The sequence below is a fragment of the Schistocerca serialis genome, chromosome 6, assembly GCF_023864345.2.
Source record: "Schistocerca serialis cubense isolate TAMUIC-IGC-003099 chromosome 6, iqSchSeri2.2, whole genome shotgun sequence".
Taxonomy (NCBI): domain Eukaryota; kingdom Metazoa; phylum Arthropoda; class Insecta; order Orthoptera; family Acrididae; genus Schistocerca; species Schistocerca serialis.
Genome location: NC_064643.1, coordinates 539,449,853 through 539,466,620, shown reverse-complemented (window position 1 = coordinate 539,466,620; position 16,768 = coordinate 539,449,853). Strand labels below are relative to the sequence as shown.

The following is a 16,768-nucleotide window of genomic DNA, read 5'->3' as shown; positions in this document are numbered from 1 at the left end:
TTGATTCAATTCTCTTCCTTTTTTTAATTTTTTGACATTTTTGCAACCAAAGAGTTCAAAGTGATTTTTGTGTGTGTTATTTTCAAAATCATTTGATATTCTATTTCCGGACTCTGATATCTAATTGCTATAATGACTCAAATCCTTGTGACTATGTATTTCATGTATATAACAAAACCAGTTTTCCTGTTACTTTTGAAACTGTGTTGTTATTATAGTCTAAATATTTTAACTGTTGTCGAGTTTTGTTTGAATTGTGAGAGAACACCATGGAAATGTTGGATTTGGCTGACTTGTGAAGACAGATGCAAAATATCACACAAAATCCTACACAACAAATATCGAGTGAGGAATATAGAGGTATTTTTCAGTCCCCTACATATTATTCCCATAAGGACCTTGAAGACAAGATTAGACTAATTACAGCATGCACAGAGACATTGCAGCAGGTATTCTTTCCACACCATTCACGAGTGGTATGTGAAAAAACCATTGCATCTGGTGGTCAGTGTGGAACAACACTTAGTACCCTCTCTCATACACTTCCCAGTGGTTTCCAGAGTATGGATGTAGGTGTAGATATATGCATTTGTAATCGTGTTTGATCCAGAAATCTTTTTCCTTGTGTCAGTAATGATACTTCTGCTTTTGTCCTCTCTGGCTTTGAGTTTTTATCCAATACAGAAAGTATAATTTCCATTCATATAACTGTAGGCCAGAACATCAGTGGGAAGCCTGAATAGAAATGTTGTAAGAGGTGTCACTCATCCTTGAGACCTGCAGATCATTTCGGCTTGTGACAGGTGAAAGCTGGCAACCTACCCGATGTCTTTTGTTGATGTGTTGAATATGAACAGAATAAAATAAAATTTAACTGTACTGAAAACTATGAGGAGACTTCAAAAAGTAAGCTACGCATGATTATGGCAGGTCAAGTAATTTTCACTGAATGCTGCAGTACATTTCAAAGTGACACAGAAACATGACACTATTTTTCAACAGTCACAAGTCTTTGTAAACAATTGGCAGAATGTTCTGTTAGTCAATCTAATCTAATCTAATCTCATCTCATCTCATTCAAGTCCTTGATAACAGAAATCCACTTGTTTGTTGCAGAGGCACTCGAGAACTGCTATGTGAATGTCCTCATTGTTGGATCTTATGTGATTAGTGCAAATCAGTTCTAGAAATAATTCAAAAGCCAAGATCGCTTAAATACTGCTCACTGGCTAACCGGTATGCTGGCCATTGTTAGTCAAGCAGTGGTCATGTACCAAATAACTTTATCCTGTGGCTGCGGTGTTACATATCTTATGAAATGAATGACCATGAGAGCAGTTGTTCTTTTATTTTTTGTGACAATTATTTTATGTCAGCTGGTCTGCTTCATGTATCATTATATCCAAATGGTCTATAAATGTTAATCTGCATTCAGATCTGATGATGGCACCTTTAGTGTGTTGAAACTGGTTATCCTGTAAACAGTATTTAAGCGATCTTGGCTTTTGAATTATTTCTACAACAGTGTGATCTCCCCACTATGCATTATGTGTTCACTGCAAATCAGTTCCTCAGTTGCCTGGACATTGTCTCTAATTTTTAGTGTCTATGGCCTTTCCTGATCAGCATAATGTACACCCTTGGTCAAATTGTTGGCACTTTTCCACTATGGTTGGACGCTGGTTTGCATTTGGTCTCTATAGTGCCAGAATGTCATGGTGACTCTGTGTCCAATTTAAGACATTTTGCCTACAAGAATTGTACTATTCCTTGTACATCAACTTTGGTGTATGCTTCCAGTTGCCACACCATTTCACCCCAACATTGTAGTTCACATGTTAACCACACCATGATGGAAATATGTTGGCAGGAAATCTGGAACCGGTGTTCTCTTCCCCCCAATGCAGCGTTCTTGTTGTACAATGGTCTTAGTGTGGGACATGTGTAACTAACTGTTTGAAGTCCCCTAATAGCATAACAATGTGAAATAGAATAGTAGTGCTTATTGTGACTACTATGGAGCATTGAGATATGAAACTTTACAGAAAAGAGCCACACCCCACTTCTGACCTTTTTCACCGTTTACCTTTGTTGTATCTAAGGCTTATAAAACAGTTTTGTGACTGTCATATCACTTTAATTTTACGAACAGCACAAGTCTTCTCATTTTCAGAGCAAAGGATAGAGCAAGCTAAAAAGAATCACAGACTTCAAGAATATAAAAAGAATTCCAGTCTAATACCTATACAGAGACTACCAATTCCGAATAAACCAGGTTCCTCGACCCAAAGGGAACAACAACCATTAGTTGAGTGGGAAACAGATGAAAGGTACTGTATCTTTTTAGTTTTTAATTTGATCATAGTATTATCTGTTCATGAGGAGATAAGTTTTCTTTCAAATGTTGATGCAGTGAAAGTATGAGGAGGAGTGAAAGTGGTGATGAGAAGAACTAGGGAAAACGTGGGGAATGGTTAGTGCAATGAATAAGAGGTAAGATGATAAATGAAAACACTTTGGAACTGATGGATCATAACAGAATACCCTTGTGGTGACTATGGGCTAACAGAATAAGGTGCAAATAGAATTATTACTGTGTCATAATGGCAAAAATGTAAACAATGAAGAAAAACTGCAGAATTTTGGAAATGAACTTCCTGAAAGTGAATATCTAGGGCTATAGCACGGCAGTCAACAGATTCTGAATTTTGCATCAGGTATCTTATTATAAGTCTCCTTCTTTGTGTGGGAAGCACATACTTTTAATCACCAGTCCTTTGATAAAAGGAAATTCAATCAGTTTCCAGCCATTGTTATTTGATTCCCAAGTAACTAAAGCCTAAATTTAATGAGAATAGGAGAATATGGTTTCCAGGCAACCAGTGTCATCATAAATGCATAATACTATGTACTCTGTTTGCACTACTAGAACAGCCAATGTCAGTATATTTGGCGACTTTGCAGGGGCTAGGAGATGAAGAGTAATTTCTCAGTTGTGCTCATGAATATATTTTATGAGAAAAAATAATGTGTTAGTTAGTTGGAGGTTATTAGCCATAAGGTTCTTGAGCTGGTTGCACCCAAATGGAGAGTGACTCCCTCCAACTGTCAGAAAAAAACTGCAAAAATTTATATATCAAGGGATTGGGCTAATTTAATCAGATTAGTTTCTAGGCAACCACTGATAAATACACTTGAACATGAGCACAGCATTTTTCTTAATTTCAGTGAACTTCTTTGTTGATGAAAAAACACTTTGGGAGAGTTAGTTCCTTGGCTAAAGATAAAATGGTTGCAATACATGTGTAATTCACCTGGGAATGTATACTATAAATTTTACCTTCAGTCCATAAGAGGAGTTCAGGATATTAAATCTACCAAAGAGGCAAATATCTCTTGAATTATAACTTGCAACCCATTCACATGACACCTAAACCGTTATCTGCAGAAAAGGTCAAAAACCTACAGCCATCAATGTCTTTTATACATCCACAGAATAGGGCATTTTACCAGCAGGAGACTGTGTGGGGTACTTATCAGATGAAAGCAATGATGGATAATGTTACAGTATGAAAATCATATTTTATTTGAGTTTTTAGGAGTTGTTTCAGCTTTTGCTATTATGAACTGATACACACAGCAGTGATTCCATGTGGATAAGATATTCAGATATTCAGATATTATAGGCAACATTATCAAATATTGTTTCTTTTTATACCAATATAAAGGGATAAGACTGAAATATAGAACATACTCTGTTTTTAATTACACAAGTACCTGGTTTTATTCTGTTACCTAAAACAGCAAAAATATGCATATTTCTTAATTAATAAAGGTAATAAAAATAATCAAATTCTAAAAGTTACTGGAACTAATTCAATACAAAGATGTCCAATGTCCAAAAATTATAGTTCAGAAAAGCACAAGAGAGCTTTTAGATAACACCAATAATAGCATTTATGATCATGTTTATTAGTGCAGATTAAAGTACTAATGTTTAATAAAGTGATTGGGCTTTATTGCAAAATGCAATCAAGATGGATTGCTTTATTAAAATTGAATTTAGATCACTGTTTTCCACTCACGTTATCAAAAATAGCTTTTCTCTGAATTTCAATTCTTGACTTCCACAAACAAGATTTTTTTTGTGTTGGTTGTTCTTGCATTAAACCACATACATATTGAGTTTACTGCATTCTCACTTAAATTTATGTCTCGCTGATATGTGTATTCATACAGAATCACCAACTGAACATAATAGATATTTTGGTACTCTACTGTTCTGCTCACAGTACTGCATCCCACAACAAATAGTCAACACTAGTCTGGATGCAGTTAGTTTATACATTTTCAAGACATGCATGCAAGCCGATACTGGATCCTTCTATCCAGGAACACACAATGAAGTAGTTCAAGAACTGTGGATCTGGACAATAAATATTTTCAGGAGGTGCAGCACCTACTTGATTCTGCTAACAGTCATTATTAACACATGGAATATTGCTGAAGATTTAGAGCCTATCAGACAAGACTATTTAATATGAATCTGGGAAAAATTCCAAAGTTAATGACCTATCAAAAAGTGCTGTGGATGGAGTCAAAGCCTGTGGAGAAGCAGCTGGGTGAGGTGGTAGTGGTGAAGCCTAGCAGAGTACTCCATGATGGCAGTGGAGGATTCCAGTGGTCTGCTGTGAACTGCTTTAGCTTCATTCTGTATCTTGGCAGTGGATGTTATAGTGGTGGTTGAGGCATGATTCTGACCTCAGAGTGGTTGGTGTTGACATGTCTGCTTACATAGGGGGTATGGGGTTATGCCGTCCCCACTTTTGAGCCAAATTTCCTTGTTGGTTGTGACGTTGAGCTGGGCTCTGCCTATGAAAGAGGGAGCAGTCTGTCCTGCTATGGGCTATAGGGATGGCTCAGTAGATGGGTCATTGGATGATTCCTGTTTGTGGTGGCCATAGCTGCTCCTTGGAGGTCAGTGATGGTTATGCATACCCAGTGGTGTTGATGGCCAAAGCTGTTGAATAAATTAAGTACTGTTCGTGATTGGTGTCAATGGAATAATTCAACAGTGCCCTTACCAATGTTGTGGTAGGTGATTATAAAGGTGGTTAATAGTGTTGCACAGTCAGTCTCCTGAGGGGCAGAGGCCATTTGTGTATGGTGACTCTATACTAGGTGTTCCACTGGACCATTAATATATGAATGGAATGATGATGATGATGATGATTATGTTGGTTCGTGTGGTGCTCAACATCGTGGTTATCAGCGCCTGTACAAGTTCCATTCTTTCCATTTCCAGTCTCGCTACTACCCAGATGACGATGAGGTGATAAGAACAACACAAACACCCAGTCCCCGGGAGGAGAAAATCCCTGAGCCAGCCAGGAATCCAACCTGGGACCCCGTGATCCAGTGGCAGCAATGCTAGCCACTAGACCATGAGCTGCATAATATTGCTTATAGTACATGGCAGATACTAGTAATGTCACTGAAGTTCTTCAATACTTGGTGTTGGACTTGGAAGAGATCTATTGTGAATTTGTTGACTAATACCTTAATGGTGACTTCCACTAAGATGTTAGACATCCAGATCACACATGAGAAATATGTCTTTGCATCTGCACTACCATTCACATATATTTCTGAAATGGTTCTGTAGAGATCACCTGAAAGCAATAGTACTGCCCTTTGGTTGTGGGTGGACTGACACTGCTGATGAGGCGTTTGCTGGGATGTACCACACACCTTACAATGTGCAGCCATCTCAGTTGTGTCGCTGTTCATGCTATGCCAATACACATAGTGTTGCACAAGCTGTTTGTCTCTAGTGTTGTCCCATAGTCTGTTATAAGGAGTGCTAAGATGTCTGACTGTGAAATAATTAGATAGTTGTCTTCAGTCATTGTGGACAGCAGGAATGCTACCTAGTGCTTCTCAAGTAGATGGATGGCGAGCATGGCCCTAAGACTTTTTGGTCAAAATCCTATAGACCAGCTATTGCAGATGTAGTCAAATTCATGCTGTAGAAGGTGATCCTTGACTGTCATTTACTTGACATGCAATGCTGTTACTTACAGATCTTTGAGGTGTGTTGGAGGTTGATCCTGTAGTAACACGATTCACATTTCTGTCGCACTTCACCTAGTGTAGACCGGAACAGTCTGCTAGACCTGCCCGATGTGAACTGACTGGGCCCGGCCCGTGCTGCCGGAGTTGTTGTTGTTATGCCGGCAGAGGTCGCGTCCGAATTCTCGCGTGCCCTCTGGTGGACGGGACTCTACTTGCAGCAACTACTGTCCGTGACGCGCCGTGCCAATGTGCGCCTCCCGTGATCTTTCTGGTGGCTACAGCAGATCCTCAGTGTGACAGCAGACGTGGTGAGGTGTTTTTGTCTGGCCCCAGTGATAGGATATTTGCATTGGCATGGTATGCCATGGATTAGAATGAAATTCTATGTTGAATACCAACGTTGAACCATGCCTCTCCCAGGTCACACCACTATCCAGCTGTGATCTTTCCCCACCTCCCACCTAACCACTCCCTAGTCACCTGTAGGAATTTCTTACCTCCAACCTGGCCTCACCATCCTTACCCAGGTTCCTTCCTAAGAACACTAACCTTTCCGCAGAAGAAAGGATAGCCATACACAACCTCAAAACAGATACAGATTAATCATCCTACCACCAGACAAAGGTTAAAAGTTCTACCACTGTCGTTAGGAATCACAGTTGTGTGGCTTTGTGTGACTCCTCCACCTATAAACTCCGCCAGTGTGATCTCATCCCAGAAGTTGTAATCTACCCCTCCCCCACATCATTTTTTGATTTTCACTGTCTTCATAGTTAACTCTTTTAATAAACTTTGAGAGGAGTAAGGTCTACAATAAACATTTTACATATCACCTTTTCTCGTATTGGTTCCAGTTCTTCACTTCTAGGGGCTCATTCGTGAAGCTGAAATTTTTGACACTGTAGGTTCTCATGGTTCCAACTGACATAATAATTTCAAAGTAATCCTGTGCTGACTTTTCTTTGTTTTACTCAAAATTTTATTCTCTCACATTTTTCTATATCACATTGTCTTTACAGCTTCCACTTAAACAAAGCCAAGAAACCATCTGATCACATCAGAGGCCTGCTCACTACCACTTCACTCTGCGGTACTATCAATATTCCAAAGAATTTACAAATTCTCGTGACAAATGAATTCCTATGAATTTCTATTTTTATTTTATGAATAAATCCAGAAATGAATTTAATAAATTGCACTAAATTGCAAAATTAATAATAGAGATTTTAAATGTGCCAAATATTTTGTAACTTTAAACGTTTCTAAAAGAAAAGTCATTTTAACTGTATATTCGGAGCTAGTAGATATCGATTGTAAAAAAGAAAATAAAGTAATTCCTTTTTATGGATTTTAGCCATAAATATAATACACAGTGTACAAAATCATTTGAAATTCTTTTAGAAAAACAGCTGAGATAATATTAACCTACTCAAAATTTGAAAAATATTTTTGGTATTGATTACTTCTGTTGAAGAAAGGTAATGCTAGAGGAGGGTGTCCCTTTACAAAGTCAACATAACCTCCAATCCCTACGTAAACCCTTAGGCCCTTCCCAGAACCTCTCACCTGAGTCGATGTCCTCACCTCTGACACCCCACACACCTACCTTCTGCACGCTTCCAAAGTTCCACAAACCTAACAATTCTGGATGCACTATTGTAGCTGGCTATTGTGCCCCCCACTGAAAGAATTTTGGCCCTCATTGATCAACCATGTCCAACTAATTGCCCAAAATCTAACCTCTCACATTAAAGATACGAGCCACTTCCTTCACCAACTCTCCACCATCCCCATCCCTTTAACTCCTGGATCATTGCTCATCACTGCTTAGGCTTTGACATCCCTCACACCTCTGGTCTGGCTGCAATTGAACGCTACCTCTCCCAGTGTCCATCAAATTCTAAATCCACTACGTTATTCCTCATACACTTTACTAACTTTATCCTAACACACAACTAATTCTCTTTTGAAGGGCAGCTATACAAAAAAATCTGTGGCACAGCCATGGGCATCAACATGGCACCCTCAATGGCCTCTACATGAACCATGTAGAGGAAGCCTTCCTAGTTTGCAGAAACCCCAAACCCCTGGTCTGGTTCAGGTTCATTGATGATATCTGTGTGATCTGGACTCATTTCAAGACACACATATCCTCATTACTTCACAGCCTCAGCACTTCTCTCCCATGCACTTTACCTGGTCCTCCTCAACACAGTGTGCTACCTTCCTGGACATTGGCCTCCTCCTCCTCTCTGATGGCTGTCCTGTTAATAAGCTGGTACATTATTTCCCTATTCTTGGTCACACCTGTATGCCTTGTTGCAGGGTGTTTGTAGAGTGGGAAAAGACTACTGAAAAAGGAAAATGTTCTTTCACTGACTGAATACTGTAAAGTGCTGTAACAACATGGCATTGTCAAGGTACTAAATAAAGATTGAGAAGCAAACGATATCAAGTCCAGTGAACTAAAAGTCTTGTGATCTAAGACGCCTTTCAAAATAACTGCTCAGTAAGTGATGAGTTATGAAAAGTGTGTGAAGAAGGTAGTGGTGTAAGTATCAGCCATTTATAATGAGGAATTGTTGTAGAGGTTGAGGTATGGAAATCCAGAAACTACAGCCACAGAGTGAGGAAAGTAGCCACCTTGGAACAGAAGAACATAATCAGCAAGGAAAAGAAAAATGATGTCTTAAAACTTATGAAGCATTTTTAGCAAAAGAAGGGGAAGGGTTTTATGATGTTGTTTAAATTGCAGTATTGTGTAGGCAGTATTTTGTGTTGTATTTCACTAATATTTGTTGCTATTTTGCACTTCTGCTTAGCAAGCATTTATGGAAAAATATGGTATTACTATGTTATATTGTAGTACATTACTGTATTGCTATGCCATGTGAACAGTAAAGTAGTTTTCTGTGTAATTAATCTTAAAGATAAATAAGAAACAGAAAAAAATCAGGACTGTGTATATTAACAAAACTTTTACTTCCATCTTTGCATTTATCAATGTTTAAACTAATGCACCACAATTTTGAATTTTATTTTGTAATAAACTGTGCTTAATTTCCTCCACTATTCCACTTTCCATGAATCTTATATAAGTGTCTCTCCCATAGCTTAAATCTTGGGTATGCTCTTGATGATCTGCATTGAAAAATTTATTCTACTTTTTACATTGTGTCTGCAATTACAGCCATTTCTCACGTCCATAACTTCCACAACCTCTCAAACATAGATTGTGTAGATAAACATAGATTGTGTAGATAAACATAGATTGTGTAGATAAACATAGAGTGTGTAGATAAACTTAGATTGTGAAGATAAACTTAGATTGTGTAGATAAACTTAGATTGTGTAGATAAACTTAGGTTGTGTAGATAAACTTAGGTTGTGTAGATAAACTTAGGTTGTGTAGATAAACTTAGGTTGTGTAGATAAACTTAGGTTGTGTAGATAAACTTAGGTTGTGTAGATAAACTTTGTTTGTGGAGATGGTAGGCTGTGCCACAATGGGTTTCCTATGTGTTATAACCTTTAATCACCAATAATTGCGTGGATATTCAAACACACTCACTTAGAAACAATAGCTCGTTACATGATAACAACTCAGTATCTCTTCTTCGACTGCCATGCCGTGACATGCGGCCGGCACCATTCATAGCCAGGTGGCGCTCCCGCGCTCAGCCGAGTTGCGGAACGCCTCTATCGCCGTTTGCGTGTACTGTCGTGGCGGCACTGTTAAATGTCATGGCACTGTCAAGACACTTTTCCCCCCTTGAAAAAAAAAACACTCACTTCCTTGGAGACATGGACAGTGCAGAGACATCCATGGCCTATTGTGAGGCCCCGAGAAGATCCCGCGGAGAGACACGAGAGTATGGTCGAAAATGTCAAGGACGGAAGCTCGTGCGTGAAACGTACCTCCTGGATGAGATGATGGGTGAAAACTCCGGAGCAGCATCCATAGGTGTCGTGGACCTGGGGGTGTGCTCCAGCGAGATGGGTCCCAGAGAAGGTGGCGTCGTGACTGGGGCTGGTTCCAGCATACTCAGAAGCAGTAGCGACGTCGGCTGCATCAACACGTATGGTAGATTGGCAGCAGCGACAGGACTGGCTTCTCGGGCTGGTGGAGGTGAAGGAAGGGGCGGCGGCACCGGCGTGGCCACCACTCGTGGGCGCATCTGGTTGTAATGGCGAACAACCATGCTGTCGTCCATACGTATTTCACAAAGCCGGCAGCCGCGAAGAGCCTTGACCACCCCTGGAATCCATTTAGGGCGAGATCCATACCCTCGTGCCCACACGTTGGCACCCACCGAGTATTTTCCCGCACTAGGGGACACAGCACAAGGCCTGACAGGGTGAAGCAGGTGCAGTAGAGTGTGCGGTTGGCGGCCATGCAAGAGTTCGCGGCCATGCAAGAGTTCAGCAGGTCTACACTCACCCAGAGGCATGAAGCGATAAGAACTCAGAAATTGCAGCAGAGCGTCATCTGTGGAAAAATCACTAAGGAATTTTTTCATCTGGCTTTTGAAAGTGCGGACAAGGCACTCGACCTCCCCATTCAATTACGGATGAAAGGGCGGTGCTGTAACGTGATGAATACCTTGTCCAGTACAAAAATCACGGAACGCCTGTGAAGAGAACTGAGGGCCATTGTCCGTGACGATCGTAGATGGAAGACCTTCTAGCGCAAAGATTTTGGACAAAGCCAACATCGTCACCGCAGTGGTGGGCGACGGACATCGAACAACAAACGGAAACTTCGAGAAGGTGTCAGTCAACAGTAGCCAATAAGTAACGAGGAAGGGGCTGGTAAAGTCAGCATGCACCCGTTCCCATGGCTGCGCCAGATCAGGCCACGGAGAGGGCATTGTACGAGGTGCAGCCAGTTGTTGAGCACACTGACCACACGCAGCAACCATGTGGGCGATGTCCGAATCAATACCGGGCCAATAAACATGCCTGTGGGCCAGGGACTTAGTCCGAGAAATACCCCAATGGCCTTCATGCAACAGTTTAAGAACATCTTTGCGAAGAGAGGCTGGCACCACGACCCGTGGAGATGTGCCATCCATGGCCAGAAGAACAACACCATCACGAACAGACAGACAAAGGTGCAAGGCATGGTAGTTGCGAAGGGGATCCAATGCCCGGCCCTTGGTCCTGTCCGGCCAACCCCGTTGAACAAAACCGATCACCTGACGCAGGACCGGGTCCTGCACAGTAGCCGACGCGACCTGCGAACCTGTAAGTGGAAAACCCTCGACTGCACGACGTTCTTCCTCATCAATGTGGAAACAGAGTAGTTCATCATGATTGAAACCCAGGGCCCATCGGCAATCGCGACAATGCGTCAGCGTTGGCGTGCTGGGCCGTAGGGCGATAGTGAATCTCGTAGTGAAAACGAGACAAATATAAGGCCCAACGTTGCAGGCGGTGAGCTGCCTTATCTGGAAGCGACACCGATGGACTGAACAGAGAGACCAGCGGCTTGTGGTCGGTGATGAGGTGAAACTTAGAACCATACAAAAAAATGCTGAACTTTTTTAGAGCATAAATGATAGCGAGCGCCTCCTTTTCGATTTGAGAGTAATGCTGTTGTGCATCGTTGAGGGTCTTGGAAGCATAGGCGATGGGTCGTTCTGACCCATCCTCATACCGATGGGCGAGAACAGACCCTAGGCCATACTGTGACATGTCAGTCGCCAGAACCAAGTGCAGACCCGGATGGAATGTGGCAAGACAAGGCGCCGACTGCAAATGAGCCTTCAGGCGGACAAAAGCCTGCTCACACTTGTCGGACCAACAGAAAGGGACGTTTTTGCGTAACAGCTGATGCAGAGAATGAGCTACCACTGTCGCAGATGGAATGAATTTGTGATAATAAGCAATCTTGCCTAGAAACGCCTGAAGTTCTTTGACTGTAGACGGCCGGGGTAGAGCGTTAATGGCCGCAACGTGCTGACGTAGAGGACGTATACCCTCACGGGACAAGTGGAAACCAAGATACACAATGGAGGGTTGGAAGAACTGTGACTTGTCCAGATTGCACCTCAACCCAGCCGAATGCAAAACCCGAAACAGTGAATGCAAATTGCGAAGGAACTCCTCAGTGGAGGCCCCCGTGATAACAATGTCATCCAGATAGTTTATGCAGCCGGGAACGGAAGCCGTGAGCTGTTCCAAAAACCGCTGAAAAATGACCGGCATGCTAGCGATGCCAAATAGTAACCGCTGGTACTGATACAACCCACAAGGAGTGTTGATGACAAGAAATTCCTTGGAAGAAGCATCCAACGGCAACTGATGGTATGCCTCCGATAAGTCAAGTTTGGAAAAGAACTGGCCCCCAGCGAGCTTGGTAAATAACTCCTTAGGACAGGGAAGAGGATAAGTGTCAATGAGGCTCTGAGCATTGACAGTGGCTTTAAAATCACCACACAATCGCAGACACCCATTTGGTTTAGAAACCACCACGACTGGCGATGCCCATTCGCTGGAGGTAACAGGAAGGAGAATCCCTGAAGCTGTTAACCTGTCTATCTCAGCCTTGACAGGTGCACGCAACGCCACTGGAATAGGGCGTGCCCGGAAAAACTTAGGGCGAGCTGTAGGTTTAAGAGTAATGTGGGCTTCAAAATCCTTGGCACGACCCAGACCAGCAGAGAACACGGACGAAAATTCAGAACACAATCCATCCAGCTGTTGATACGGAATATCCTCAGATATGAGGTGCACATCATCATCAATGGAGAACCCGAACAACTGGAAAGCATCATAACCGAACAGGTTTTCAGTGCCCGCATGATCCACCGCATAAAATGTGAGGGGCCTAACAACAGGCTTGTAGGCAGTGGAAGCATCAAACTGGCCAATGATAGGAATTTTTTGTTTACTATAAGTTCTCAGATTTCGCGTAACTGGAGACAAGGGAGGGGAGCCCAACTCCAAATACGTGCAAGAATTAATGAGAGTAACTGCAGAGCCAGTGTCCACTTGCATGCGAATGTCTTTATCCAGAACACGAACAGTAACAAACAACTTATTTGTTTGAGAAAGCACACAGTTAACATCCATGTCCGATGCCTCGTCATCGTCGACAGGAACTTTAGGGGACTGACACACAGAAGCAATGTGGCCTTTTTTCCTACATGAATTACACGTGGCCCAACATTTTGGACACACGGTCCTGTCATGCTGTACAAAGCAACGTGGACAAGAAGGAAGTGCGGAACGAACCTGCTTCTGTGGTTGCTGATTTCGCTGCGAGCGTTGCGGCCCAACGTGAGTGAACTGCCACCACATCTTCGTTCTCCCGTGAAACAGGCAAATTGTCCGTGTCGAAAGTTGACTGTACAGTGCCTACATCACACCACGCGTCTATTTGCGCACCAGCAGTGTGAGACACTTCAAAGGATTGAGCGATGCTTAGAACTTCCGACAACGACGGGTTTGGCAGTTGTAGGGCATGTTGCCGAACTTCTTTATCAGGAGCAAGCCGTAGAATAGCATCCCTAACCATTGAATCAGCATAAGACTCATGATGAGTGTCTGTGACAAACTGACATTTCCTACTCAGACCGTGTAGTTCCGCCGCCCAAGCCCGGTAAGATTGATGGGGCTGTTTACGACACCGGTAGAATGCCACGCGGGCGGCAACGACATGGGTATTTTTTTTTTTCGGCAATAGTTAGACAATAAGTCACACATTTCTTGGAAGGACAGAGAGGCAGGTTCCCGCAGAGGGGCTAACTGAGATGGCAGCTGATAGATCCGTGGGGAAATCCAAGATAGAAATAACGACTTACACATAGGAGCGTCGACAATGCAGAAAGCCAAGATGTGTTGCCGCAAACGCTTCTCATAGTCCTCCCAATCTTCAGCGGCCTTGTCATAAGGAGGGAATGGAGGCAGAGAAGAGGAAGTCAGACGATGTCGACAACGCCTGAATAGCAGCCGTCAGCTGTGTTTGTTGTTCAATGAGCACTTGCATAAGCTGTTCCATGTCTGCCCCGTCACGAACACACAAATCCACAACGCAGTGAAAATATCTGACCTTGTCGCCAAAAAGTGTTATAACCTTTAATCACCAATAATTGTGTGGATATTCAAACACACTCACTTAGAAACAATAGCTCGTTACATGATAACAACTCAGTATCTCTTCTTCGACTGTCGTGCCGTGACATGCGGCCGGCGCCGTTTGTAGCTAGGTGGCACACCCGCGCTCAGCCGAGTTGCGGAGCGCCTCTATCGCCGTTTGCGCGTACTGTCGTGGCGGCACTGTTAAATGTCATGGCACTGTCACAACACTATGATTTACTGAAATATAAAGATAATTAACAATGGGAGGATTAGGTTGAACGACTAGAGTATCCATTTTCCTGGCTTGTGTGCTGAGACCAAGTAACTGCCACTTGACAGTTGAGAAGTCCCCTCATGTTGTGTGAAACATACATCACCATCTCTTTCATTGTCACCAAAATTCCATCATGTTGCTTACTGGGAGCAGACACAGATGCTATCTTGTTTCTGATAGTGCAACATCTGTATAATCTGATGAATCCCACAGTTTGCTCTCTGCCTTCATCATCTGCAAGTGATTATTAGAATATTCTTAAATGTTAATGTGAATGGCGAGTGAACAATGTGAAGGCACCATTAGTTGTTTCATTTTTTCCTGCTTATCACATCTCCAGGTCTTGCCATTCTCTGGAAATTGTGTTACATCCTGCTGAGATCCATAAACTCATGAGGTTGTTGGAACCGATAATATAACATAATAGCACCAACTTCCTCATTTTCTTAGATTCTGTGAGTAATGTTAAGACTATCCATCAGTTGCACTAATTGAAAAAGAAATTCAGAGAACCTAGAATCCTATTCTCTGCCTTCAAAATCTTGTGTAGGAGATCTTGCGGGATGTAAATGATGACTATTTACAATGTACCACAGTGGTGATGAACAGTTCGATACAGGACACTTGCGATTTTTAAAGCTGAAAACCACCTCACATTGGCCAACAAAAGTTATTTAAACTACAGCACATGCTCAGCACACAAATTAGGTAGTTAATTAGTTAGTTTCATGTTCCATAAATCCTTTGAATGATTATTTATATCAAAATAATGGGCAGTGGGACAGTCTACAGGATGTGTATACATGATTAGTGTCAACATTAATGAATGCATTATTATTTTTAGTCATGTGGAAGATTGTCAGTATCCGTTTGCTCTCTAATGCTGCTGTCTTAGTTGGCTTTTTCATTGGCATAAATTTAAACTTTCCCATGAGAGTAAAAAAGAAAAAAAGACTTTTGTAAACATTATGCAGAAACTAATTTTGTTTACAATATCATCTAAATTTAATCCTCTCAAGCATAGCAGTTTTGTAGTAAGAAGGGCAGATAAATAAAATGATTTAATTCCAAATTTTAGTTTTAAAGTGTACAATATCTTTAGGAAAAATTTACACAAAATCAATTTACATTTTTACGTTCAATAGCAAGGGGTTTTTAAAATTCAAGGATGGTATTAGCCAGAATCTCATTCAGCATGCATGCGCTGTATCTTAGGTGGCTTTTGTAGACCAATTTGGTCTGTTTTCCAGCTTGACAGTCACACGTGTTGTGTAATAATTTGTTCATCTCAACTTCCACTACAGCACTGTTATACATTTTAAACAGTTACCATTTACACCCTGATTACAGTACATCAGATTTTAGCTAATTGTGTTTTGTGTGTGGATAATATGGAAAGTTCTCAGATTATTAGAGCCTTGACCTCTACTTTAGCTGATCATTGGATGAACTGAGAATGAACACTGAACCCCTCTGTATCTGAGCTACAAGCTTCTCTTTATTTTGTTAGGAAGCATTTGTCCCAATTTGTTAGCACCTAGAGCTGCTAATGTTGGTTTGTTTTTAACAGTAAAATTCCCAACAAGAAAATGGCAGAGCACAGTAGTAATAAGAGATGCCTAAATCCAACTGTTATTTCATGAAACAGGTGTGAGTGCCATAAGAAATGGTTCATTAGACCATAGTGGTCAAATGGCAGCAATAAAGCAGTCAAAACAGCTGGTTTCTGCTAAGAAGGAAGATGAATAGTTTCACAGAATCATATATATTGACTCATTTACAGTGTTATACAGAGAATATACTGGATGAGCAATGGGAAGAAGTTCACCAGTGACACATTAGGTATTATTACAATAAGATGAGTCCAGTTTCCCTTGACAAATTGGGGAAAGTACAGTGGAAGATGAGAGGAAAGGTGGCTAACATCTGGGATCAAAGTACCTTGTGCCAGGAGGAAGAGTGTTGTTTAATAGAAAGGACTAGATTTAATCATACATTGAATCTGTATGAAAATCAGCATTGCACAGTTCTTCATCCTGTCATCAAAAAGGAAAAGTTATGCACTTAGCATAAAAAAAATCAAACATTAAAATAAGAAAATGAAGGAAATTTAGAGCATTGTTAGACACAAAATGAACCTAGCAGCGTGATAATTGCAGTCTTGGGTATATCTTCCAGTGCCACAGGCACTTTAACAGTCAATTACACTGAAGATTGATGCGTCCGGTAACAGTTGTTGATGTTCAGCACTGGGTAATTGTCTATTATGGTCCTCATGTTTAAATACCTGTAGTACTCACGCATGTGAAATTTGCTGTCATGTTTGGTAGCGAG

General features: G+C 41.6%; 1 protein-coding gene across 1 annotated transcript in view; it reads left to right on the top strand.

Annotated features, from left to right (window-relative positions):
- LOC126484380 (protein FAM219A) overlaps positions 1-16,768 on the top strand; it is a 122,104-nt gene that overhangs the window by 73,763 nt on the left and 31,573 nt on the right. The window contains exon 3 of the mRNA XM_050107868.1: positions 2,174-2,330. Coding sequence (XP_049963825.1) covers positions 2,174-2,330 — 157 coding nt within the window. The remainder of the gene's footprint in view (positions 1-2,173; positions 2,331-16,768) is intronic.